This window comes from Phascolarctos cinereus, unplaced genomic scaffold (assembly GCF_003287225.1).
Source record: "Phascolarctos cinereus isolate Bilbo 61053 unplaced genomic scaffold, phaCin_HiC Scaffold_4;HRSCAF=312, whole genome shotgun sequence".
NCBI lineage: Eukaryota > Metazoa > Chordata > Mammalia > Diprotodontia > Phascolarctidae > Phascolarctos > Phascolarctos cinereus.
This window is the reverse complement of record NW_027555847.1, coordinates 693759224-693787186: the sequence shown is the minus strand read 5'-3', so window position 1 is coordinate 693787186 and position 27963 is coordinate 693759224. Positions and strand designations below refer to the sequence as shown.

Below are 27963 nucleotides of genomic sequence, written 5' to 3'. Positions count from 1 at the left end.
ATAATGACCAAGCTTAGTCTCAGAAAAGAGGGGAGAAAAAATGCACCTCTTTCCTTTGCAATGGTGTGTGTGTGTGTAGGGCTGGGGTAGGTTAGGGGATGATTGTGGGTGAGGACTGTCGCTCAGAGTCAGACAGTCAATTTGTTGATTGTTTTGGTGAAATTTTTTTTTCATCCTTATCACAAAGGTTAGTTTGTTGGGAAGGGGAAGGGGGGCAGGTGGATATATTTAGAAATGAATGTGATGTAAAAACAAAAGGCATCAGTAACTTAAAAATAGGTGATTCAACTGGCATTGAAAAACAGCCAAACTTATCTCCAAGTAACACCATTGTTTTGTTGATTTGTATTCACTCGTTCTGATTGTGGAAATAGCATCTGAAATGATACCTTAACTCTGTTTGGTCATAGCTACCCATCTGTGGCCCCTTATTACCTTTGTTTGCCGAGAAATACAGAGGGTCTTCTTTTCACATACTAAACAGGTACTCAATAAATAAATGCTTGTTAAATGAATGAATGAACCAGTTCAGTCAGAATTTGCTTTAGTTGCCTCTGTGTGCCTCCTCTAGCACTACCTAGCAGTTATCAACCACCCTCATTAGTGCGGGAAATACAGTACCCTTGATTTGCTTCTGACCTTTGTTTCCTATAGAGTGAGCAATACTTGGGGGTGACGTGGCCACTTTGTAATTCCTGGGCCCAGTGACACCTGTGCTTCTGGGTAGATTACTCTGGATAAGAGCAATAAGATCTTTTTACCTCTGGCCTAAGAAGTACCTGAGCCAGGACAGGAGAGCTTGGGAAAGTAGCCAAGGCATCGCTCTCATGCAACAGAGATTACTTTCAGTGTATTCTGTAGTCATGTGTCCTGCATTTCTTTGTTTCAGGTTATTTACCAAACAGTGTTTATGCTGTGGAAGCAATGCTGGCTGCAGCAAGCACTGGGGCCATTTGGAGTTCGACATCCCCGGACTTTGGAGTGAATGTAAGGAACTCTCTCAGCACTTTTTTCTGGCAAGGTCTTCCCTGCACTAGGAATATGCCTGTTCAATTTATCCCTGTGCCTGCACTGACATCTTGTGATCATCGAAAGGGAAGCAGTTTTAAGTCATTGTAATTTATCTCAAGTTGATGGCTTTTTCAGTTCTTCACAGGGAAGGAATCTAAAAATGATGTGGGCAGGGGCTGGGACTCTTTGTGCTCACTCCTGGGTGTAATGACTGAGTTGTGGCTGGCTTGGCAGTAGAAGGGTCACAGTAGGTTCTTACCTTTCTTATTACTGGTTTTAGAATAGCTAGAGGGAAGTTAAAAGGATTTTTATTCTCTCTTCTCCTCTTTTCAAAATATTATTTATTTTAAACATTCTTTTCTTTTTAAATTATGAGTTCCAAATTCTCTCTCTCACCCACTGAAAAAGCAAACAATATGATATCAAGTATATATGTGAAGTCATGCAAAAAAATTTCCATATAAACTGTATATATTTTTTTAAAGCAAGAAAAATAAAGAAAGTGAGAAAATTATACTTCAGTTTTTACTCAGAGTTCATTAGTTCTCTCTCTGAGGCTAGATAGCATTTTTTTTTTTATCATGAGTCCTTTGGAATTGTATCGGATCATTGTACTGATCAGAGAGTAGCCAAATCTTTCACAGTTGATTATCGTATAGCATTGTTGTTACTGTGTACGATGATCTCCTGGTTCTATTCACTTCACTTTGCATCTGTTCTTATAGGTCTTGTCGTGTTTTTCTGAAACTCTCCCCCTTGTCATTTCCTATAGCACAATAGTACTCCATTACAATCACATGCTATAACTTGTTTAGCCATTCCCCAGTTGATGAGCATCTCCTTGATTTCCAGTTCTTTGGAAAAGAAAAGAGCTACTATAAATATTTTTGTACATAGAAATCTTTTTCCTTTTGATTTGATCTCTTTGGGATCCAGACTTAGTAGTGGTATTGCTGGGTCCAAGGATATACATAGTTTTATAACCCTGTGGGCCAGTTCCACAGTGTTCTCTAGAATGGTTGACCAATTCATTGCTCCACCAACAGTTCATTAGTGTGCCTATTTTTCCCTCATTCTCTCCAGCATTTGTCATTTCTGATAGGTGTGATGAGGTGGTTCCTCAGAGTTGTTTTAATTTGCCTTTATCTAATCAGTAGTGATTTAGAGCATTTTTACATATGACCATAGGTAGCTTTGGTTTTTTCTTCTGAAAACTGCATGTTTATGTCCTTTGACCATTTATCATTTCAGGAATGGTTCTTACTTTCATAAATTTGACTCAGTTCTATCCTCAATATATATATATATATATATGAGAAATGAGGTCTTTTTCAGAAAACTTGCTTTATTGTCTATGGTACCTTTTAACAAAATTCTGTAATTATCCCTTTTAATTAGGTCTAGTTTTGCTTTGTCTGAGATCATGATTGCTATCCCTCCCTGCCTTTTTTTTTAGTTCACCTGAAGCATATTCTACTCCAGCCTTTTATTTTAACTCTGAGTGTGTGTTTCTGTTTAAAGGGTATCTCTTGGAAACAGGACATTGTTGGATTCTGGTTTCTAATCCATTGTGCTATCTGCTTCTGTTTTATGGGTGAACTCATCCCATTCACATTCACAGTTATGATTTCTGTTTTCCCCTCCATCTCATTTTCTTCTGTTTCTTCTTTCTCTTTTTATTCTGTCCCTCCTCTAAAGTCTATTTTGCTTCTAACCACCACCTCCCTTAATCCACCCTCCCTTTTGTCATGCTCCCCTTTCTCTTATCCCCTTCTTCTATTTCCCTTAAGTTATATTTCTACATATATATTATATTTCTATACACAATTATGTATATATATTCTTCCCTCTTGGAACCAATTCTGATAAGAATGAGGTTCAAGCATTGCCTGCCACTGCCCCATTTTCTCCTCTGCTGTAAAAGCTGTTCCTTGCATGCCTCTTTTATATGAGATAATTTCCCCCATTCTTCCTCTTCCTTCCCCCTTCTCCTACTGCATCCCTCTTTTTCACCCCTTCATTTATTTTGGAGATCATTTCAACATAATTAACACGTATACCCTCTGTCTGTGTAAACTCCTTTCAACTGCCCTAATAATGATAAAGTTCTTAAGAGTTATATATATTACCTTCACATATAGGAATGTAAGCAGGTTAATTTTATTTATTTATTTTTTTAAAAAAAATTTATTTATTTTTACTTATTTCTTTATTTCTACAAGATTTTGAGTTCCAAATTTTCTCCCCATCTCGTCCTTCCCCCCACCCCAGCATGGCATGGGTTCTGAATACCCCTTCTCCTAATCTGCCCTCCCTTCTGTCTCTCACCCCCTTTGCTTATCCCCTTCCCCTTCAATTTTTCTGTAGGGCAGGATAGATTTCTATACCCCATTTCCTGTATATCTTATTTCCCAGTTGCATGTGAAAACAATTTTTTTTTAACTTTTGTTTTTAAAACTTTGGGTTCCAAATTTTCTCCCTTCTTCCCTCCTCACCCACCCCCATTAAGAAGGCAAGCAACCTGATACAGGTTATACATGTGTAGTCATGCAAAACACTTCCATAGTAGTCATGTTTTGAAAAACTAAGTATATTTCCCTTAATCCTATCCCACCCACCATTTTTTCTATTCTCTCTTTTTGACCCTGTCCCTCCTTAGAAGTATTTGCTTCTGATTACCCCCTCCTCCAATCTGCCCTCTGCTCTATCATCCTCCTGCTTTCTTGTCCCTACCCCCCCCCCCATTTTCCTGTAGGGTAAAATAGATTTCCATACCCAATTGAGTGTGTATGTTATTCTCTCCTTAAGCCAAATCCAATGAGATAAGATTCACTCATTCCCTCCCACCTTTCCCCGTTTCCCCTCCACTGTAAAAGCCTTTTCTTGTCTGTTTTATGTGAGATAATTTACCCTATTCTACCACTCCCTTTCTCCTTCTCTCCTTATAATCCTCTCTCACCCCCTAATTTTATTCTCCAGATATCACCCCTTCATCTTCCAGCTCACCCTGTGTTCTCTATCTATCTATCTATACATACATGTAATTTTTTTTCCTCCAACTACTCTAATACTGACAAAGGACTCATGAGTTACAAATATCTTTCCATGCAGAATGTAAACAGTTCAACCTTAAGAAGTCTCCTATGATTTTCCTTTCCTGTTTACCTCTTCATGTTTCTCTTGAGTCTTATATCTGAAAGCCAAATTTCTATTCAGGTCTTTTCTGGAATGCTTGAAAGTCCTCTATTTCACTGAATGTCCATTTTTTTTCCCATGAAGGATTATGCTTAGTTTTGCTGGGTAGCTGATTCTTGGTTGTCATCCTATCTCCTCTGCCCTCCAGAATATTATATTCCAAGCCCTGTAGTCCCTTAATGTAGAAACTGCTAAATCTTGTATTATCTTGATTGTGTTTCCACAATACTTGAATTGTTTCTTTCTGACTGCTTGCAATATTTTCTCCTTCACCTGGGAACTCTGAGATTTAGCTATGATATTTCTGGAAGTTTTCCTTTGGGGATCTCTTTCAGGAGGTGATTGGTGGATTCTTTCAGTTTCTATTTTGCCTTCTGGTTCTAAAATATCAGGGCAGTTTTCCTTGATAATTTCTTGAAAGGCTCTTTTTTTGATCATGGCTTTCAGATAGTCCAATAATTTTAAATTCTCTCTCCTGGATCTAGTTTCCAGGTCAGCTGTTTTTCCAATGAGATATTTCATGTTGTTTTCTATTTTTTCATTCTTTTGAATTTGCTTTACAGTGTCTTGATTTCTTATAAAGTCTCTAGCTTCCAATTGCTCTATTCTAATTTTTAAGGAAGTATTTTCTTCAGTGAGCTTTTGGACTTCCTTTTCCATTTGGCCTATTTTGCTTTTTAAGACATTCTTCTCCTCATTGGCTTTTTGGACCTCTTTTGCCATTTGGATTAGGCTGTTTCTTAAGGTGTTATTTTCTTCAGTATTTTTTTGGGTCTCCTTTAGCAAGCTGTTGACTTGTTTTTCATGATTTTCTTGCATCACTCTCAGTTTTTCCTGTACTTCTGTTACTTGCTTCTCAAAATCCTTTTTGAGCTCTTCCACGGCCTGGGAAAAATTCATATTTTTCTTGGAGGCTTTGGATGTAGGAGCTTTAACTTTGGTGTCTTCTTCTGGTTGTATGTTTTGGTCTTCTTTGTCACCAAAGTAAGATTCTATGGTCTTACTCTTTTTGTGCTGCTTGCTCGTGATTCCAGCCAGTTCCTGGAGTTATAAACTCTTTGTTAAGGTAGGGATCTGCTTCCAATGTGGAGAACATACTGTCCTAAGCTTTAGGGGTTTTGTGCAGCTGTTTTCAGAGATACTTCTAGGGACCTGTAAATTTTCAACTCTTCTAAGGTTGTATGATCTAAGGAGAGGTGTTTACTCCTTTCCTGTCCTGTGCTCTGCACTATGAGTGACCACAAGCACTCTTTTCTGTCTTGGAACTGTGAGGAGACTTTCCTCTCTACCGCCACTACAAGCTCCACCATGCCAGTGGTCTTCCTCACCCCAGGACCTCCACCCAGAACTGTGCCTCAGATCCAAGCACAGGCAAGAAAAATAAAGAATGTGAAAAAAATATGCGTAACTCTGCACTCAGAGTTCCATCAGTTCTCCCTAGGGGTAGGATAACCTTTTCCAACATGAGTTCTTTGGAATTGTCATGGATCATTATATTTATCTTAGTACTTAAGTCTTTCACAGTTGATCATCATTACAATATTTCTGTTACTGTACACAGTGTTCTCCTGGTTCAGTTCACTTTACTTTGCATCAGTTCATATAAGTCTTCTCAGGTTTTTCTCAAGCCACTCCCGTAATCATTTCTTATAGCAGGATAGTATTCCATCACAATCATTACCACAGTTTTTTCAGCCATTCCTCGGTTGAAGGATATCCGCTCAGTTTCCAGTTCTTTGCTGTTACAAAAAGAGATGCTGTAAATGTTTTTATCTGTATAGGTCTTTTTCCTTTTTCTTTGGTCTCTTTAGGTGGGTTGCGCCCCTCCCCCCATTACCCCTCCAGTACAAAAGTAGTCACTTTTGTATGTGTTGTTTTCGCTTAGTTTGTTTCCTCTGTAGAATGTAGTCTTTTTGAAAGGTCCTTTTTCACATTTGTCTTGTTTTCCCCTGTGCCTGGCACATAATAGTCAATTAATAAATATTTTCTACTTGGTTTATTGATTGAGAGGACTCTTGAAGTTTGAGTTACTGTGAATTGTTCTGGTACCATCAGTAGTTTTTCACCCAAGTTGGCATGGGAGAAGATTCTGAGATGTATTATATATGTATGTGTGTGTGTGGTGTGTGTGTGTGGGGTGTGTGTGTGTGTGTGTGTGTGTGTGTGTGTACACACACACATAAATGTAATCACACACATATAAAACTTTTAAAAAATAATCTTTAACATATTTTTCTTAAGTCCTAAAAAACTCTTTGCAAAGGAGATAGTATTTGAGATTGGATGTGATAGAACATTTCCCCAGCTTAGACTTATTTGGTTTGATATTTTTTTCTCCTTTTAAAAATTTTCATTTACAGTTCCAAATTCTCCCCCTCTCTCTACCTCCTCTGCCATCCCTTGAGAAGGCAAGAAATGTGATACCTATTATACATATGAAGCCATGTTAACTTTGTTTCATTTAAACATTTCATTTAGTTTGATATTAAAAGCAATAAAGTTCATTTAAGTGATTTTTGCTGGAGTTCTGTTGCCCAGTTCTGTGTTGGTATTTGTGACATATGGTGTGCTGTGCCAAAAAACACTGAGAGGGAAAATTTAGGGAAAAATTTGGTGTTACACCTGGCTTCTTATAGACTTAACCTTAATTTTTTTCAGTTTATTTTTTTCAGTAAGCAAAAATCTGCTTTCTTTCCCCTCTTTTGCCCACCAGTTTTAGGAGGAAAGAAAACAAAACTTATTACAAACACGTATAGTGAAGCAAAACAAATTTCCTCATTGGTCGTATTCCAAAGAATATATGTCTCATTCTGCATTCTGAGTCCTTCACTTCTCTCGTAGGAGGTGGGTGGCATGTTTCATAATTAGTCTTCTGGAATTATGGTGGATTATTATGCTAATCAGAGTCCCGAATTCTTTTCAAAGTTGTCTGTCTTTACCATATTGTTGTCATTATATAAATTATTCTCTTGGTTCATTTCATTCTGTATCAGTTCATACAAGTTTTTCCAGGTTTCTTTGAAACCATTCCCTTCATAATTTCTTTTTTTTAAAAAAATTTTTAAAATTAATTTATTTTGATTTATCAACAATCACTTCAATATGCTTTTGAGTTGAAAATTTGTCTCCCCCTTCCTCCCCACCATCCTTCCCAAGATGGCACACAATCTGATATATGCTATATATATACATTCTTATTAAACATATTTTCAGATTAGTGATGTTGTAAGTAAAAATTAGAACCAATAGGAGGAATCACCAGAAAGAGGAAATAAAAACTCAACAGAAGAGAGAAGAAAATATCAAATAGTATGCTTCTATCTGCATTCAAGTTCCATAGTTCTTTCTTTGGATGTGGATAGCATTTTCCATCATGATGCTTTTGGAGATGTCTTAGATCCTTGTATTGCTAGGAAGTGTGTGCTACAGTTACCCAAAAATAACACTCAGAGATTTTCTAGGTATAAAGTGAAAGATTTATTACATTCCCGCAAGAAGTGGGCATCTGCTTTGTCTGGCAGTCTGAGCCAAGTGAGGTGAGGCACAAAGGTCAGAACAAAGGTTATATAGTCCTAATGCAGAGACACCCACCCACCACTGGCTGTAAATTCCCATTGGACAGGAATTTCAGCCTTACAATCTAAAACGCGAAAATCTACCCCAGAAACAAGGAATCTCCTTATAATACTACCAGTCCTAGCTATTTTATCCTCATTTAGCATTAGCCATGACCTAATACTAATAACAGTACAGATCATGTGTTTTCTAGGAACTGAAACTTGGGCCTATTCAGGCTGGGTAACCAACCTTGAGTTTGTAACAGTCTACAAAACTGTTACACTCAGTCCATCTGAGAGATCTCACACTGTTTGCATTGTCTCACTCAGTTCCTCCACTTTTGTCTTACTGAGATCTCTTCAAAATTTTGTAACACGTCTCACACATTTATGTAACTCTCCTTCATTCCTATCAGGATCATCCTGTTCTGATGCTGCAATAGGTACCCAACCCGTCCCTGCAAAACAACATTCTAGTATTATCAGAGGCAGTAGTAATCATTTTAGCAATGCTATCTTTTACTAACTTAGTAACTAATTGAATTATACAAGGTATGCATATAGGAAGTAAAATAACCCCACTAAAAGCTATTAACACAAACCACAGGAGTTGTTTCCACCAACTACCACCAAACCAGGACCACCAAGTGGTGTTAAAGGAGTTGACCACGTTTGAACCGGGACATGGGCCAATTTTCTAATTTTTGTTAATATTTTTGACTGCCTGTCCTACGTCATCTAGTTTTATACAACATGTTGACAAAAATTTCCCACATACACCTCCTTCTTCAGCTAACAAATACTCCAATACTAGTCTATGTTGCAGAATAGCCTCCCGGCTCTGCTCGGCATAAGTTGCAAGTAAATCAGTAGTTTTGGTAGATTGATTAGTCATAATTTCTACAACAGCCTGTAACCTAATTAATCTATTTAATAAATAAATCAGGGTCCTGTATCCCCAACTTCCATCTTGTGCCCAGGTTGCTGGTCCATATTCTTTTATTATCCTTCCAGGAGCCAACCATCCCCCAACCGTTAGCATTTCCTGTAGATGCTATTGATGAATCCATTGACCTCCGATCTCTTTCAAGGTCATCATATAGTTGTATCCCTAACGCTTCCCTTCTTGTCCTGGTAGAAAAAGAATTAGGTCTACTATCCAATAAAACAATTTCCAGTCCAATCTGTTGGAAGGTGTGTATAAGCAGTTAAACCACATATCCAATAATGGCCTTTTAAAGCTGGTTGTTTTTTACTGAAAATTCGACTCACATTTCCTCTTGATGGATAGTATGGAATATCCCTGTCTCCCAATGGTCCCCCTGGAACCGTATATGGTCCCCATCTTTATAATACATTTCCATAGCTGTTTATTTTTTCCAATTACAATTTTCCACCCCTGGATCTGAATTAGTACGATCCTCTTCGCTCCAAAATTTCCTAAAATATCCACACCATGTTTGATTTCTCCATGCCCAATCATAATAAGGAAGCCTCAGTTTCCCATTCATACTATTTTCATCTTTAATAGATTTAGTCTCTAAGTCACCATTACCTGGGAAAGATTACAGCTTAAAGAGGATTCCTCCTGCCAGTACATATCTGCAGGTTGTGCGTAATTAGTACCAGTAAGGCACCTTGCACTCTTACATGATATCCATGCCCCATTAGTGTATTTAATATGAGTGGCATTCCATCTACCTTGACATAGGGAACAGTCAACTTCAAAGTAACCAATCTGGCAGGAATAAGTATACTCACATGTACTCATCCCCAATTGATTTCCCCTACCCTTTTGATTAATACAATACTTCCTTTAATTGATTCAACTAGGGGCCAGGAATGTTCTTCAGTCTCAGCCCAAAACCTGTTTGATTATTACCTCTGATCTGTTACTTAAGATCCAGGCCGGACTAAGGGCACGGGTACCCGTGGCCATTGCTCAAGCTGTTGAGGCCCCCCACAAATCTGACAGTTCTTAAGGTTAACTATTTCCCCTACTTTTTGCATAAGTTGTATGAATTGATTGTCTTGTGGAAACAGTACAGGGATAGGTGCAGCAGTAACAGTCACTATAAGCAATGAAAGAAGTTTAAGGATCATGATAAGGGCCCGTAGAAAGCAGTCTCCTTCATAGATACAATTTGAGGTCCTCTCGTTTCTCAGCAGTCCATTCAGATGAAGGAGGCGCCACTGGTTCTTTTACTCTGGTGTGATGGGTCCAACCCGGCTCCTGGGTGCCAACTGCAGTATCAGAAGTTAAAAGTACCTGAAAGGGCCCATCCCAATTTGGGGTTAATTTTTATCTTCCGAGATCGAACATATACCCAATCACCTACTTGTAGTTTATGAACAGGAAACCCTAGAGGGGGAGTTTGAGCGATTAGTCCCTTTAAAATTCAAAAAGTCTTGTCCTATACAGCTGTCAGGCAGGGGATATCGTCAATGAAGTCCTCTGGTCCTTAGTGTTTGTTCCAGCCATCTCCAGCACAGCATCTCAGCATCTTGTCTTCTTGTAGGAACCAGCTTTCTGTCCATTCTCCTGCAAAGTGACTTAGCACAATTTTAAATTACCATTTCTAATCTTATAACCCCGATCATTTCAGAAACTCAAAATTGGAACCAGGGTCAATTGTCATGTTTAAGAAATTCACCTCAGAACCCAGTGTCTTATACTTTACATTAATCCATTATTAATTTCCTCACCAGGAGGATGAGATTTCACTAAGGGGTTGATAACAGGCTCTAGTAGATGCATAAATATATTGAATAATCAATTTTAACACTGTATATATACAAAATCGTAAACTTTAGTCATGCCGTGTTTCTTTGATGGCATTTACAAAATAAACCTGTCTCCTCCATGCCATTAAAGGACCCTAACTCATATACAGGAACACTAATCCCGTTCTATAGCAATCTAAGATGTTCCATAATCAATTATTTTAGCAACTTTGTTACTGTACTTACAAAATCTTCTGATTATAGAAACTTGCCACTAAGAGATTAGAATGAGGGAACAATATTTCCCCCAACTTCCTGTCAACTCCAGGCAGAGTGTTATGTCAAACTGCAAACTGCATTGAGCCAGACTTAAAGCGGCCAGGTTTCAGTTAAGGAATCAAGTCAAGAGGGTCCCACCTCAGCACATGCAGAACAGTTGCCCTCTCAACCTTCCCATGAAATCATACCTGCAGTTCATACTTGCCCCTCACAGGGCTACTGGCATCATGGATCATTGGCTCAGACAACCTTCCTTGATATTATACCTGGACTCAGACTCAGAAACAGTATTAGAACCAGCAGGTTTCAAAATCAGTTTAAGGTGAACTATAATCTCACTTTGCCTAAGGAACATCTCCAAAGTGAGCCCTGAATTTGCATGCATTTCTACTTTGTTCATAAAATCTTACTAAATTGGTGCAAAAGTCCTAAATAACACAAATTGTAGAGTATTATCAAGAAACTAAATTCCTAGTTATCACAGAATCCCTATATATCACAAAGTTCCTTGGTCAAATGGTGTTATAATAGAATCTCACATTGGTAACAGTAAGAGACTGATTACACGAAAAATACTACTGCTCTTAGATTGTTTTAAACAAACGGAACATCTTAAGGTGAGTCTTAAGCAGTTTGCACACATTTCTGCACAGGTTCTAGTTCTAGATAAAAATATCATTAGATTTCCCAGTAAGATAACACAAAAGAGCTCATATCTTATACTGACGCTTGCTCTAATCATAGAAACTTACTATAGAAGGAAAAAGAGCAGGACATGTGACGTATCGAATATAACAAGATAAAATATCCTTAACTTTGTTTAAATTCAGATAGAGTCTCAATTCTCCAGTCACGCAGTATCTTTTCTCCTATAGCCAGACTGAGGAATAGTCAGGTGGGAAACATTCTTTCCAAAGGAACACAATGGGGAAACTGAGCCAGGAGGATCCCATCTAGTTTGAGGCTAAGATTGCCCCTCGGCTTTTTCCCAAATGAGTCACATTTACCTCCACCTGTTACCAGTACAGAATCACATTCACTGGCATCTCTCTCAGATACTGATTTTAACGCAGACAACTATATCCAAATTCAACTCAAAACAAAATTAGTTATAGTCCCAAGAGCCTTTTACCTCAAACAGCAAGTCTCACTAATCACAGCTTAAAGCCAGATACAGTTAATTTTGCCTCATAGATTTGCAATAAGAAATCAAGATTTACCAGGACTCACATACATAAGCGATTTCACTTAACATCTTTCCTTCTCAAATTTAAACTTGTCCTGGTGTAAAAAGCCAATCATTAGAAATAATTTCTATACACTTGCAAATTCTCAGCAAGCTAAGTTCGTTGTCTAGGAATTGCATAATCCTAACAAGTTCTTTTCTCATGGTTTCCGGGGACCTTGGCAAGTTTACAAAAGAAGGAGAATTGCCACAGCCGTCAGAGAGGGCTGATACTGGTGCCCTTGAATGGCAGAACCAACCGATAAGGCTGTACACTATTCCTTCTTTCCACATACAGTAATTAATTAACCCTTTTAGGTTTTAGCATGAAAACAGTAACCCCAAAGAACTTAGTTAACAATCTCACAAATTTCATAAATGATAGCAAAACAATTTTAACTGAAAATTCCCTTTAAAATAAAAACAAAATTTGGAAATTTTATCCTTTCTTAAATTACAATATTTAAAAGGAAATGTTACAAAACAAGATCATATAGAATGCCCCAACAGCCAAGTTCATTTCTTTTTCTCTTGTCTCTTTTATATAAGGCAGGGAATGGTTAAAGACTTATTTTAGCCTGCCTCCCTTTGATCTGAGCACCCTCCTTTCCTCCTCATCTCTCTCTCTTCCATCCACCTTAGGAAGAGAATATTTTCCAACAACTCTTCAAGAGTTTCTAAACCTTTTTACTTTGAAAACCTCTATTCACACTGTGCAAATAAAATGTACCTTCCTTAAGCTTCCTACACATACTTCTCTCTTCTACATGCTTAAACCTTCTTGCCTTCCTTCTACCTAATTATCCCTCTGATGGACTTTGGTTAAAGTCCCTGTAAAACTGCACAGAACCTTGTTTCTTTCTGATTCTGACCTGACACTTTGAGGATCCTTCTCAACTTGCTTTTTACCAGTCATTTAACCTAAATAATAAAGTATATATGTATTTTTTTCCATTCTCTCCCCCATCCACCCTCTCCCGGGAATGCAGCTGGTATTAGGGAGGGGGGGAAGGGGAGAAAGTTACTAGCAGCATTTCAGAATCCAGTTGCAGCCCTTGGCTGCCTGGCAGTAAAGGATCAACAACTCACAGACATTAATCACAGACCATCATTCTCACAGACACAGACAAACATAGAACAAAATGACAGGGAGAATCCAAAAGTGAGAAACTTGTCAGAAATCCCCTCATATAACCTAAATAATACAGCATTATTTTTTTTTTGGGAAGCCGGAACTGCCGGCCCTGAGGGGGTATTGCATGGGGGGGCGGAAGACATGACAATGGATCCCACCCCTCCTGAGACACTACCTCCCCCTCCTTATTATCCTCTTTCTTCTTAGATTTATTTTCACTCAAAAACATCCTGCTCCCTGGAAGCCATAAACCAGCATGTATCACTTCCTCCGGGTCCACGGATCCTTTTCATTCACAAATAAATTTACTTTCTGGCACACCCAGTCTTTGCTGGAGCCATAATAGGGCCAAATCATGCCACTCCCAATATCCTTATTACCTCAAACAAAACAACAATATCTAATCTTTTTTTTTCATCTTTCCCTTTATACTTTGGCAACTCATTCCAATTACTTAATTTATTTCCCAAGGGACTATTTCTTTTAATTTCAGTCTCTGAGGAGGGCAGCTTGGACTGAGCCTTGCCCATTTCAATATTGATGGAACCCCTCGGTTCCGTACGCCCAGTCACAGGGGAGTTGCCTCCACCTCTCAGTCACCCAAAAGCCTTCCTATCCGGGGCACCCCTTCCAGAGTCGGTAAACGCTTAACTCAAGGGTCCCCTAGGTGCTTGCCTTGGGTCATGTGCACACAAGTTACCTGACTGCTCTGTCCACACCAATGGTTGGGATTTGCCCCAGAGTCCTCTCCTTTACTTTCACTATACACCTAGTCTCTGTGCCTCGGGTCACTTCGCCTGGTGGAAGGGGAAGAAATCCCAAAGCTGCATGGGCTGCCTAAAATAGAGGCAGGGCGCGCTGTCCCAAAAGGCCCAGGACTCTGTCCTTCACTTGGTCACGTTTTCCTGGCCAATGCACCAAATACTGTGTGCTACAGTTACCCAAAAATAACACTCAGAGATTTTCTAGTTATAAAGTGAAAGATTTATTACATTCTCGTGAGAAGCGGGCGTCTGCTTCATCTAGCAGTCCGAGCCAAGCGAGGCGAGGCACAAAGGTCAGAACAAAGGTTATATAGGCCTAATGCAGAGACACCCACCTACCACTGGCTGTAAATTCCCATTGGACAGGAATTTCAGCCTTACAATCTAAAATGCAAAAATCTACCCCAGAAACAAGGAATCTCCTTATAATACTACCAGTCCTAGCTATTTTATCCTTATTTAGCATTAGCCATTACCTAATACTAATGTAACAGTACAGATCATGTGTTTTCTAGGAACTTGAAACTTGGGCCTATTCAGGCTAGCGTAACCAATCTTGAGTTTGTAACAGTCTACAAAACTGTTACACTCAGTCCATCTGAGAGATCTCACACTGTTTACATTGTTGCACTCAGAAGGTTTAAGTTTATCAACATTAGTCATCTCACAACGTGGCTGTTATTGCGTTCAACGTTGTCTCTTCATAATTTCTTGTAGCATAATAGTATTCCACTACATTGATATACCATAGCTTATTCAGCCATTCCCCAATTTATAAGCATCCCCTCAAATTCTCATTCTTTGCCACCTTAAAAAAGCGTTAGAAATATTTTTGTATATCCTTAGGGTTTCTTTTGTTTAACACCAGCCCCCTCCCATAATCTCTCTTCCCTCTACTTTCCCTTTCTCAAAGCTTTCTCCTTCCTATTGAGTAAAATGTATTTCTGTACCTGTGTGTGTGTGTGTGTGTTTTCCTAATTTGACTAATTCAGAGGAGAATGAGTTCCAAATATAAACTGTTCCCCCTCAACCCTTCTCCTTGTTTATATAGATAGCTACTTGTGCTGCCTATGTGAGAAAAGTTTCCCTGATTCTCTTTTCCACCAGGATACCCCTGCCTCCCACCCAGTGTATTCCTTTTTCCTCTCTCTTCTCCTTCTCTTAAGATCATCGAGACATAGCAGAAGCATTCCCAGGCCTTGTCTAGTCAGATTCCCTCTATCACTTCTGATGATGTTAGGGTTCACAGGACGCATCATATTTCCATATTAAAATGCAAACAGTTTATACTTATTTAGTCCTTTATCATTGTTCATTTGTGTTTACTTTTTTGTGTTTCTCTTCACTCTCATGTTTGAACTTCAGAGTTTCTACAGAGCTCTGGTCTTTTCATGGAAAATGCTGGTGAAATGGGAGAGGAAGTTCTCCATTTCATTAAAGGTTTATTGTTTCCCCTATAGGATTATACATAGTTTTGCTGGGTAAGTTATTTTTGGCTGGAAGCTTATATCCTTTGTCCTCTGGAATATCGTATTCCATGCTTTTCACTGTTTTATAGTGGTGGCTGCTAAATCATGTGTGATCTTGACGATGGCTCTGTGGTACTTTACTTTTTTTCTTTCTGGCTGTTTGAGGTATTTTTTCTTTGGTCTTGGAGCTTAGGACTTTGGCTGTAGTATTCCTGGAAGTTTTCATGTGAGGGGTTCTTTTAGAAGGTTTCTCTTTCTATTTTGCTCACTGGTTCTAACAAATCTGGGCAGTTTTCTTTTAGGATTTCTTGAAATATGGTGTGTAGGCTTTTTTTTTGGCCATGGCATTCAGATAGTCTAAAGCTTCTTAATTTTTTTCTTCTGAAATCTTTTTTTCCAGGTCAGTTATTTTTCTCATATGTATATATATGTGTGTCTCTCTGTGTGTATATATATATGTATGTATATGTATGTATATGATGTCTTACATTTTCTTTTTTTTTTAAGTCTTTTGACTTTATTTTAATATTTTTAGTTCTCTTATGGAGTTATTGGTTTCAATTTGGCCCATTCTAATTTTCAGGGCTTGCCTGGGCTAGGTTTTGTACCTCTTGTGCCACACTGTTAACCTTTCTAGTTCTTTCTTTCATAGCTCTCATTTCTTTCCAGTTTTTCCTTCTAGGGTTCTAATTTCATTCATAAAAAACATTTTAAAACTTTGGATTCAAATCTTCCAGAAATGCTCCTTGAATTTGTGCCCAAGCTGCGTTTTCCTTTGAGGCTTTCCATGTAGCTGATTTGGAGTCCTTCTCTCCTTCTGAGTTGTATTTTTAGCATCCATGTTCATAAAAGGTCTTTATGGTGGGTTTTTTTTGTTTGCTCATTTTTCCAGTCTTCTTCCTGTCTTTAGACTCAATGTTAGGGCCAGGTTTTGTGCATTTCTTGAATGAAGGTCTGGATTGGTCCTGTTGCTGCTTTCTTGGCAGGGAGGAAGGAAGGGAATGGGGATTTATATAGTATGTACTATGTGCCTGGTACTGTGTTAAGTGCTTTTATAAATATCCCATTTGATCCTGACAGCAACCCTGGGAGATAGATGCTGTTATTATCTCCATTTTGCGGTTGAGGAAACTGAGGCAAATAGAGTTGAGTGACTTTCCCAGGGTCACACAGCTAGTAAGTATCTGAGGCTGGATTTGAACTCAGATCTTCCTGACTTTCTGGGCAGCTAAGTGGCACAGTGGATAGAGTACTGGACCTGGGGAATCAGGAAGACCTGATTTCAAATCCAGCCTCATATACTTACTAGTTGTGTGGCCCTGGGAAAGTCACTCAACTCTGTTTGCCTCAGTTTTCTCATCTGTAAAATGAGCTGTAGAAGGAAATAGCAAACCACTTTAGTGTCTTTTCCAAAGAAACTTCAAATGGGGTTACAAAGAGTTGGACACAACTGGAGCAGCTGAACAACAGACTTTCTGACTCCAGTGCTCCACTTGCCACGCCGCCGTCTGCCTCTGACGCCTATCGAGATCTTAGCTGCTGCTCAGGTTGGGGCCTACAGGCTGTCAGTACTCCCAAGGTGCTCTGATCTAGGGCAAAGTCTGATTGCTGCCCATGGTGTGAACTCTGCAAATTCCCAGCTTGGGTGTGAACAGTAGTAGATGCTGCTTGATTCCTACCTCAGCTAGCTAGGAAATTCTGCTGGATCTGAGGGACAGAACCACAGGCTCCCCTTTGGTTTGGGATTGCTTTCCTGGTTATGCCTCTGCAGGCTTCAAACTGGGCTAGAAGCTGGAACTGAGACTCAGTTCCTAGGACCTACAGCAGCTCCTTATATCGGAATGTCACCCCTCAACTGGGATTCCCTTCTCTGGTCTGCCTGGATCTGTGACCTGGACCTGTGTAGTGAGTAATAGAGCTGTCAGTTGGCACCTGTCCTTGGTGCAGAGCACTGCTGTGAGTTTGAGGTTGTCCCAGGATAGGCCTGGGACACTGTTTTCCCCTGTGCACTGAAGTGCTCCACAGGGAGCAGGCTCCTGGTCAGGCCCCACCTTTAGTGTCTGCAGACTTTTTTTACCTATCTGCCAGTGTCAGCCTGGGTTGGAGAAATGACTCACTGCAACGTTTTTTGGCTTTTCCCATTAGGATTCAGTCTGGTCCATTTTCTAGATCTGTCTAGAAGGAGTTTTTTTTTTGGGGGGTGGTGGTGGTGGTGGTGCTGCTGCTTAACTATACTGCTTCCTGTAACTCTACCATCTTGGCTCTGCCCTGAACTTTTGTTTAATTTGAACAAGAGCTTTGGAGAGCATAGGTTGAATCTCATATTGTACTAAGTGGCAATGTATTACCTTTTCCCTCCTCTACTCATTTCTGTTCTGTGTGACTTTGGATGGCTTCTTCCACTCAGTGGTTGAATATTTCCCTTGTAAAGTCATGAGTGACAATGACCCCTGGAATTCATAGGATTTTATTCAGTTATGAAGGGAGAGCCTCTTTTTTTTACCTATTTCTTAATTTTATTATTTTTTATTTAGTATTTTTTCCCTCAGTTACATGTTAAAACAATTTTTAACATTCATTTTAAAAACTTTGAGTTACAAATTTTCTCCCTTCCTCCCTTCCCACAATTCCATAGCAATTCGATAATTCGGCAACCAATTCAATAGTATTCCATCATAATCACATACCACACCTTGTTCAGCCATTCCCCAGTTGATGGGCATCCCCTCAATTTCTAATTCTTTGTCTCCAGAAAAGAACTGCTATAAATATTTTTGTACATATAGGTCTTTTTCCTTTTTTTTTTTAATCTCCTTTGGAATACAGACCTAGTAATGGCTTTGCTAGGTCAAAGGGTATGCATGGTTTTATAGCCCTTTAGGTATAGTTCCAAAATTGCTCTACAGAATGGTTGAATCAGTTTACAAGTCCACCAGCAATGCATTAATGTCTCATTTTTCCCATGTCTCTTCCAGCATTTGTCATTTACCTTTTCTGTCCTGTTAGCCAATCTAATAGGTATGAGGTAGTACCTCACAATTGTTTTGATTTTTGTTTCTCCAATCACTAGTAAGTGAGAGTATTTTTTCATATAGCTATAGATAGCTTTGATTACTTCATCTGAAAACTGATCATATCTTTTGATCATTTATCAATTGGGGAATGGCTCTTATTTTTATACATTTGACTCAATTCTCTGTATGTTTGAGAAATGAGGCCTTTATCAGAAAAAACTGCTTCAGAAATTTTTTTCACAGTTACTATGGCTAACTATATTTCCCTCCATCCTATGCCCCCCTGTTTATTCTATTCTCTCTCTCTCTCCTTTCACCCTGTCCCTCCTCAAAAGTGTTTTGCTTCTGACTACCTCCCCATCCATCTGCTGTCCCTTCTGTCATACACCTCCTCCCCCTTTTCTCTGAACTCCTTCCCCTCCTGTTTTCCTATAGGGTAGGATAGATGTACTCAATTTTGTGTTTATATTATTCGCTGTTTTAGCCAGTTCTGATGAGAGTAAGGTTTACTCACTCCCCCTCATCTCCCCACTTCCCTTCCACTGTAAAAGCTGTTTCTTGCCACTTTTATGTGAGATAATTTACCCCATTCTACCTCTCCGTTTCTCTTTCTCCCAGTACATTCATATCCTACCACTTAATTTTATTTTTTAGATATCCCTTCATATTCAACTCATACCTGTGCCCTCTGTCTGTATATACTCCTTATAATTGCCCTAATAATGAGCAAGGCCTTATGAGTTAACAAATATCATCATCTTACGTGGGAATATAAACAGTTTAACCTTATTAAGTCCCTTATGATTTCCCTTTCCTTGTTTACCTTTTCCTGTTTCTCTTGAGTCTTGTATTTGAAAGTCAAATTTTCTATTTTGCTCTGGTCTTTTCATTAAGAATGCATGAAAGTCCTTTATCTCATTGAATGCCCATTTTTTTCCCCTGAAGGCTTATACTCAGTTTTGCTGGGTAGGTGATTCTTGGTTGCAGTCCTAGCTCCTTTGCCCTCCAGAACATCATATTCCAAGCCCTCTGATCCTTTAACATAGAAGCTGCTAAATTTTGTGTTATCCTAACTGTGGCTCTACCATGCTTAAATTTTTTTCTGGCTGCTTGCAGTATTTTTTTCCATGACTTGGCAGCTCTGGAATTTGGCTGTAATATTCCTGGGAGTTTTCATTTTGGGATCTCTTTCAGGAGGTGATTGGTGGATTCTTTCAGTTTTTATTTTACCATTTGGTTCTAGAATATCAGGGCAGTTTTCCTTGATAATCTCTTGAAAGATGATATCTAGGTTCTTTTTTTGTTTTCAGGTAGTCCAATAATTTTTAAATTATCCCTCCTGGATCTGTTTTCCAGATCAGTTGTTTTTCCTATGAGATATTTCTCATTGTCTTCTATTTTTTCATCCTTTTGGTTTTGTTTTATTGTTTCTTGATTTCTCATAAAGTGATTAGCTTCCATTTGCTCCATTCTAATTTTTAAGGAATCATTTTTTCCAGTGAGCTTTTGGCCCTTTTTCCATTTGGCCAGTTCTGCTTTTTAAGGCATTCTTCTCGTTGGCTTTTTAGATCTCTTTTATCATTTGGTTTAGTCTGTTTTTTAAAGTGTCATTTTCTTCAATGTTTTTTTCTGTGTCTCCTTTAGCAAGCTGTTGACTTGTTTTTCATGATTTTCTTGCATCACTCTTACTTCTCTTCCCAGTTTTTCCTCTACTTCTCTTACTTGATTTTCAAAACCCTTTTTGAGCTCTTCCATGGCCTGAGACCTCTTTATATTTTTCTTGGAGGCTTTGGATGTAGGAGATTTGACTTTATTGTCTTCTGAGTTTGTGTTTTGATCTACCTTCTCACCATAGTAACTCTATAGTCAGAGTCTTTTTCCATTGTTTGCTCATTTCCCCAGCCTGTTAGTTGACCTTTAACTCTTTGTTAAAGTAGGGCTCTGCTTTCAGGGTGGAGGGTGCACTGTCCCAAGCTTTAGGGATTTTGTGCAGCTGTTTTCAGAGATACTTCTAGGTACCTGTAAGTTTTCAGTTCTTCCAAGGTGGTATAATCTAGGGAGAGGTGTGTTTACTCCTCTCTTGACCTGTGCTGTGGTCTGGAGTGACCACAAGCACCCTTTTCTGCCCTGGAACTGTGAGGAGGGTCCCTCCTCTACTGCTGCTGCAAACTCTGCTATGCCAGTGCTCCTCCTCGCCCTGGGACTGCCACCCAGGACTGGGACCCAGATTCAAGAATGGGCAAAGCAACAGAGTCCTGCCTCAGTGCTAGCAAAGAGACCCCTGTAATCTTCTAACCAGTTGTTTGAGCCCCTTGCTAGGGTCTGTGGGCTGAGAGCTCCGGAAGCAGCCGCTGCCACTGCTGATTCAGTTACTCCCAAAGCTTGTTCCTTGTTTGCTGGGCTGGGGCTGTGCTGGTGCTGGACTGCACTGCACTCTCACCCTGGTGCGGCAGACCTTTCCTATTCATCTTCCGAGTTGTTTTGAGTTGGACACTTGTTTCACTCTGTCTTTTTGTGGGTTCTGCTGCTCTAGAATTTGTTTAGAGTCATTTTTTAAAGGTATTTGGAGGGGTTTGGGGGAGAACTCAGGTGAGTCCCTGCCTTTTATTCTGTCATCTTGGCTCTGCTCCTGGAGGGAGAGCCTCTTAAAGAGTCTCTGCTGTGTCTAGAGATGGTAAGCAGGTGTAGATCACTTTTATGTCCAGTCCTTACTCCTTCTTTCATCTGCCTCCCTTTCATGCATGGTTCTCAGATCTGCTGGATTGGGGGCTGCTCTGGCTTGACTGTGGCACCTCTGTTTTAAAGGAGGTTTTTAGGGTGTGCTCTTCTCAGTCTTCCTGAAGTGTTCACTAGGTGGCAGCACAGCTTACTGCATGCAGAGCAGTAGTTAGGGGCCACGGCAGCCTGATGAAGACATTGTAGAGCTTGCAGTGATCATTTTGTCGCTTCAGAATTTTCTCATTAGTCAGTAAATGACAGTGATGAGCAACTTCTTCCCTAGGTGATTTGCTCTTTTGTTGGGGGAAAGAGCTTTCACTTTGCTTGTATGAACCAGTGTCTGTCCTTGCTTAGAGACCATTACCTTTACTGTCCAGCTCTATTAACTTTGTATTTTTACATCTTTCTCAGTCAGATCTTACCATAGATGGCTCTTTCTTCTTGATCCTCATCTAGTCAAAGCCTATGCATTTGGGAATTCAAAACACATTTTGACATTATTAAAGTTTCCCTAAGATTCTTATTCTTACCTCATAAGTCTGCTGATTATTTCCAAAAATGGGGAGAAAGAGAGGTCATTCCTTTGGTCCCACAGAAAAGTGCCTGTAGGTAGGGACAAGGCACATTAAGGACCCTTTTGATGTGTGGGTAATGAGGGCTGTGGAATGATTGTTCCCTTTCTCCTTCTCTTTGTTCTGTAGGGAGACCAGAATTACTCTGGCGCTGGCAGGGGTATGATTCCGAGGGTCCCTCCCAGCTCTCCAGTGACATCAGGAGAGAAAAGGCTGCTTTCCTTTGTGGGTCCAAGTGGGTGCATGATACACTGAAGGGGTCTCTTTGGGGGAGAAGTGAAGCATTGGCAGCTCTTCCTTCCCAGACAGGCCTGATGTACTTTGGGAAGTGGGGGGCATGGAGTGGGGACTGTCAAGGTCATTGGAGGACTTTCCTCATACGCCTCATTGTTCGAGCTGCTTGGTGTCAACTACTTGGCATTTATGTGTTATTGACTTCTCTGGTGTCAGCAATTACTGAGTTTGTTCTTAGAAAGACAGACAAAATTAGGCTGCATGTGTATATTTATTTCTCTCAAAGCTTGTGGAACATGCGTATAGAGATATGCATGAAAGTTCATTGTAGAAATGAACCCAAGGATGGACAGACAAAAGGGATCTTATTTCTTCAGAGCAATTCCCTCTCACTCCTTCCTCCCTTCCTGGATCAGGATGCTTATGTCAGTCAAAATTATAGCCTCCCCATGTGTTAACCATAATATGAGAAAGGAATTTCTTAAGTAGATAGATTGTAAATACAATAAGATAGGAGAATGTCAAAGTGTCGATTGAAATTATAGACCAGAATGTCTATAGTACTTCTGTCATTAACATGACATGACATAATATAACATGTGTCTATAGAATACCAAGATAAGAAAATTCCCAGTATTCAAGATGATATCTGGTTCAAGGTGCTATGTCCTTGGTAGTCATGAACAGAAGAATGCTCCTGGTCAGCTTCATCAGGCCTTGTAGTTGCTGACACAGGAAGGGGCATTTTGAATTCACTCAGAGAGCAAAGCAGAATGTGTCTGTTATGGTAGAGCACGCAAGGAAGGCATTATGGTAGATTAAGCTCAGAGTGGGCCAACATGTCTTCTCCTGATTGGCCAATCAGAGTTTTAGGCCTTTCTCAGGTGATGGGGTTCAAAATGGTTTGGGGAGGAGTCCACACTGGGTATGTCTTATTTTCCCCCAGTAGAAGAATTGAAGCTTCTGGAAGGCAGCGACTGTTTTAGTTTTGTCTTTGTATAGGAGCACCTGGCACAGTGGTCAGCACATAGGAGCCATTTAGATAAAGGCCTATAGAATTGTGTGAGAAGTCAGCTGTGTGACAGTCATGGGATAAACAACAAGGCTGGAGGAACTAACAGGAATGCCTGAAGTTGTTTAGTTACTAAAATATTTTGATCCGCTTCCCTGATTATGGTCCACAATGGAGTAGAACCGAGAAGAAAGATATGGAAGCAGGCAAGATGGGGTGCGTATCTCTGTGTGGATCGTTGGACAAGAAAAGGCCAACTTTCAGGACACCCCCTATCAAGCCAGCCTTCATTGGTGCAGAATCTGAGAACCATGAGTGAAAGGGAGAGAGATGAGAGAAGTTAGGACTAGATGTAAAAGCATTGAGTTAGGAGCAACTGGGGGGCGGGGGGAGCAGCATGTGCCAATGATGGGGCAGGGAGGAGCTGCCTGATTGCTGGGATTCCCTTTTGACTGTTTTCCTGGCCCTTGTGCTTGGAAACTTCTCATTCCTGTTCCAAATATTCGATGGCAAACTTCTAAGTGTTAGGTAATTGAGGAAAAAATGAACATTTCTATGTCTTTCCTCATCCAGAAGCAGTTTAAAATAATTATTGGTATGAGTTCCACTCCAGTCCTACTGTTGGATTTCCTCATGCTGTGGAGGGTCCCTGGTTTTTAGAGGCTGGGCTTGTGGAATGTAAGCTCTGGCAAGTCCTGGACAGGCTTCAAGTAGATATAGGCATGTGCTAGATTGTGCCTGTCAGATGAGGCCCAACTTTTCTGGGTGTGGAGAGTCTCATTTCCAGGTTGGCTGTAAGTTGACATGGTTTTTGGCCACAACAACTCTAGAAGACCATTACTAAGCTCAGTGGAATGGAGTGACAGTCACCCACTGACAGGATCATGGATGGTGTGTGCTACCATGCCAGGTGTGTACACAGGCCAGTGAGATTGAATGAATATCTTTCTGTGACATGCCTATACACCTCGACTTAGCACTGTTCGAATTTAGACTAACCAGTGTTACTAGGCACTGTTTTCAGTTCAGGACCATCAGTCCTGCTTAGGCCTCCTATTTTCTTTTTTCTTTTTCTTTTTTCCATATGCTTTTGAGTTGAAAATTTTTTCTCCCTTCCCCCCCCCCACGCTCCCCAAGACGGCACACAATCTGATATAGGCTTTACATTTACATACCCATTAAACATATTTTCACATCAGTGAAGTTGTAAGTACAAATTAAAACCAATAGGAGAACCATCAGAAAGATGAAATGAAACTCAACAGAAGGTTAAAAATAAGTGATAGCGATTCGACTTCCATAGTTCTTTCTTTGGATGTGACAGCATTTCCATCCCGAGGCCTCTGGAGATGTCTTAGATCCTCGTAATGCTGAGAAGGTTCAGTTTAACAATCTTAGTGATTGCATAATGTGCTGCTATTGTGTACAAAGTCCTCTTGGTTCTGCTCACTTCACTCAGCATCAGACCATAAGTCTTTCCAGTTTTTCTGAAGTCAGCCTGTTCATCATTTCTTATAGCACAATAGATTCCATACATTCATATACCACAACTTGCTCAGCCATTCCCCAATGGATGGCATCCTCTCAATTTCCAATTCTTTGCCACCACAAAAAGAGCTCTATGAATATTTTTGTACATGTGGTCCTTTTCCCATTTGTTTGATCTCTTTGGGATATAGCCTAGAATGCTATTGCGATCAAAGGTATGCACATTTTTGTAGCCCTTTGGGCATAGTTCCAAATTGTTCTCCAGAATGGTTGGATCATTTCACAACTCCACCAACAATGTATTAGCGTTCCAGTTTTCCCACATCTTCTCTAATATGTATCATTTTCCTGTTTTGTCATGTTGGCCAATCTGATAGGTGTGATGTGGTACCTCAGAGTTGTTTTGATTTGCATTTCTCTAATCAATAACGATTTAGAGCATTTTTTCATATGACTATAGATGGGTTTAATTTCTTCATCTGAGAACTGTCTGTTCATATCCTTTGACCATTTATCAATTGTGGAATGGCTTGTGTTCTTATAAATTTGTCTTAATTCTCTATATATTTTAGAAATGAAGGCCTCCTATTTTCTTAAGGCACACTGGAATGAGGCGTACTGGAGGATGTTGGGTCTATTGTCAGAGAAGCAGCAGTTTAAATACAATTCTAGCCATTGAAGAAAAAATCTAGTTGCGATTTCTACTTGTTCTGGTCCAGAAGGTTGTATCTGCTGCTGATGTTCTAATAGTTTCCTTTATCATACTTTTAGCAACTCAGGAAAATCATTCTATTTGCTTAGTGTGTGGAACACAGCAGAACTCAATAAAGATGCAGTCACAATATTAGGGGGATCATAGACAAGGGAGAACAGAGAAAATACTTGCTTTTGTAGTGAATTGTGAGAGTGAGCTTTTTGACTCATTGGCATATTACAGTGCTTAATGCTTAAGTAATTGAACTGAGGTGATAAAAACTTCCTTCTCTCAGCATACTTTTAATAAATTTTTTGTTTTTTTGCTGTTGAGTGCCCTGTTTGAATAGGAGTAGAATGCATTTTGCAGAAATTTATTAAAACACAGAAGGATTTGCTTTTGTAATAGACCATCTCTGGAAACCATGCTTTGTCTTGGTGGGAGCACGTGGCAAATGAACACTGGAGTTTGATCTAAGAAGACCCTTTACTCAATAGCATACTGATTCAACTCTAGCAAATAAAGGGATTCCGTCTTCATGTAAATGAGCTCAGGGAACAGCTGTACACAGATGGTCTATCTGTCTTTTATTGGGTGTCCCCTGCATAGAGAGTTCTGTGCTGAGCATTCTGGGTGGTACCTTTGCCCTACAGGAGCTTATCATATATGGCGGAGGAGATCAGATTGCTATAGGAAATCCTACTCACTCTTCATGGCCCAGAGCTAGCAGGGCTGCCTCTGAGTTAGGAAGCATTTACTGATTTCTTATCTTAGCCCTGTTGGAAATACTACCCTTCAATTCATTTTAGTTCAGCAAACGTGCTACATCCTACGTAATGGGTGTACAAAGATGAAAATGAAATGGTCCCTGCTGTCCAGTCAAGTCGTCAGGCCTTTATTAAGTGCCTAGTACGTGCCAGACACTACTAAGTGCTGGGGATACAAAGAAAGTTGACAACAACAACAGAAACCAGTTGCTGCTCTTAGGGAGCTCACAGTCTAATGAAGAGCTAAAGAGCTTATTCTGTTCCTTCAGCTTCATTCAGTGACTTGTACCTTTCCTATAACTCCTATTTGTATAGCCCTCCTTTAGTGCCTCTTGTGGTGTGAAAGTGACTCTGGGTTCTTGAAGGCCATGCCATTGGAGGATAGGACCTGGCAAATCCAGTCAAGCTGCAGGGACTTCATGGAGAGGTCCAGTGATTGACTGTGTGCCTCCTAACCTGGGGACCACCTTCCATAGGACCACAGCATTCCATAGGGTCAGATGGAAAAGCCATGGTTCAGGAGGCGAGGAATATATGTGTGTTTGTATATATGTGGACACTGAGAAATTCAATGACTTACCTTGCCCTGGGTGTCAATCCAGGTAGGGACTTGAACCCAGGGCTTCCTGATTCTGAGGCCAGTACTCTGTGTGCTATGCTGATCTATCTTGCAACCAATTTTCATAGTTACTGCCTTATGTTACTCTTTAGCACTTACTTCTTATTAATTTAGTGGTTTCTGTGTTTTTCATTTTTAAATCTAAATAGTGCTTTGATTCTTTTTATAAGATCCTAAAAATTTTAATTTATTTATTTTTGGTGAAGCTTTGTTCATACCTTTAGTCATCTTATCCTAGTTCTCTTTGTGTTCTGTGGGTATACAGGAATACTGATTGTAACAGACCTAATTCTCCTCCTTCTAAAATCCTAAAATTAGTGACAAGGGACTTTTCCTTTTTGAATGATTAATGGTATCTTTTTTCTTTTCCATCTCAGGGTGTACTGGACAGGTTTTCCCAGATTCAGCCGAAACTTATCTTCTCTGTTGAAGCTGTTGTATATAATGGCAAAGAACACAACCACATGGAAAAGCTGCTCCAGGTTGTTAAAGGTATCAGGTTTTCTTGGCTTTGAACTGGTAGACTGAAGTATTCCAGGACTTATTTGAGTAGGATTGGGGGAGCAGTGGGGGTTTTCTGTCACTTCTCAAAAGTCATGGAAGAGATGGGGTGGTGTATGATTGAGGTTCTAAATTATGTTATGGTTTTTAAAATGACAGCATAGTGTCCTGTCTGTTGTCACAGAAATCACAGAATTTCAGAGTTGCAGGGGCCATCTTATACTCCCAAAAGAATCCTTTCTGAAACATATCTGAGAAGGGGGCATCCAGCTTTTGCTTGAAGGCTTCCCATGAGAGGGAACCTACTACCTCCTTTATTATGTCATCTGACTTGATCCATCCCAATGGATAGAGGGCCCGGGATTATCTTTGGGATCCTGCAGTGGTCATACCTGTCTTATATCTCTTTCAGCTTAAGGTCAGCTGTATGGTCAGCAAGGATGCCATTGACACCTTTTTCTGAGTTGTTGATACAAATGTTAAAAAGCCCAAGACTGAGCCAGATCCATGAGACGCTTGGAAACTGCCTTCCGAGCTGACCCAGAACCATTCATGGTGACTTGTTGGGCCTGGCCATCTAGCTGGTTCTGAATCCATCTTTTCTTGTCTAGTCCGTGCATCTCTGGCTTTACCATGGAATAGCAAGATACTGTCAGGTGCTTTGCTGAAATGTAGATCAGCTATAGAGATAACATCCCCCTGATCTAGGGGCTTAGTAACGTCGTCAGAAAGGAGATGGGAGAGTGGTTGACTTGTTCTTCACAAAGCCAGCCTGGCACTTGGTGATGACTTATCTCACTAATCATCTCTTATCATACATTCTGGAATTTTTCCAGGAATTGAAGTCTACCCTGTAGCTTGTAGCTTCCATTCTTTTTACCTTTTAAAAAATGTGTACAACTTTGCTTCTTTCCGTTCCTGTGGATCCTCTCTTATTCTCCATGATTTTTCATATATTGCTGCTAGTGGCGTAGCTGTCACATCT

At 39.9% G+C, this 27963-nt stretch overlaps 1 protein-coding gene across 1 annotated transcript in view; it reads left to right on the top strand.

Moving 5' to 3' along the window:
• The window catches only part of AACS (acetoacetyl-CoA synthetase), a 100925-nt gene that overhangs the window by 27627 nt on the left and 45335 nt on the right, over positions 1–27963 (top strand). Inside the window, exons 5-6 of the mRNA XM_021004340.2 lie at positions 890–987; positions 26855–26969. Coding sequence (XP_020859999.1) covers positions 890–987; positions 26855–26969 — 213 coding nt within the window. The remainder of the gene's footprint in view (positions 1–889; positions 988–26854; positions 26970–27963) is intronic.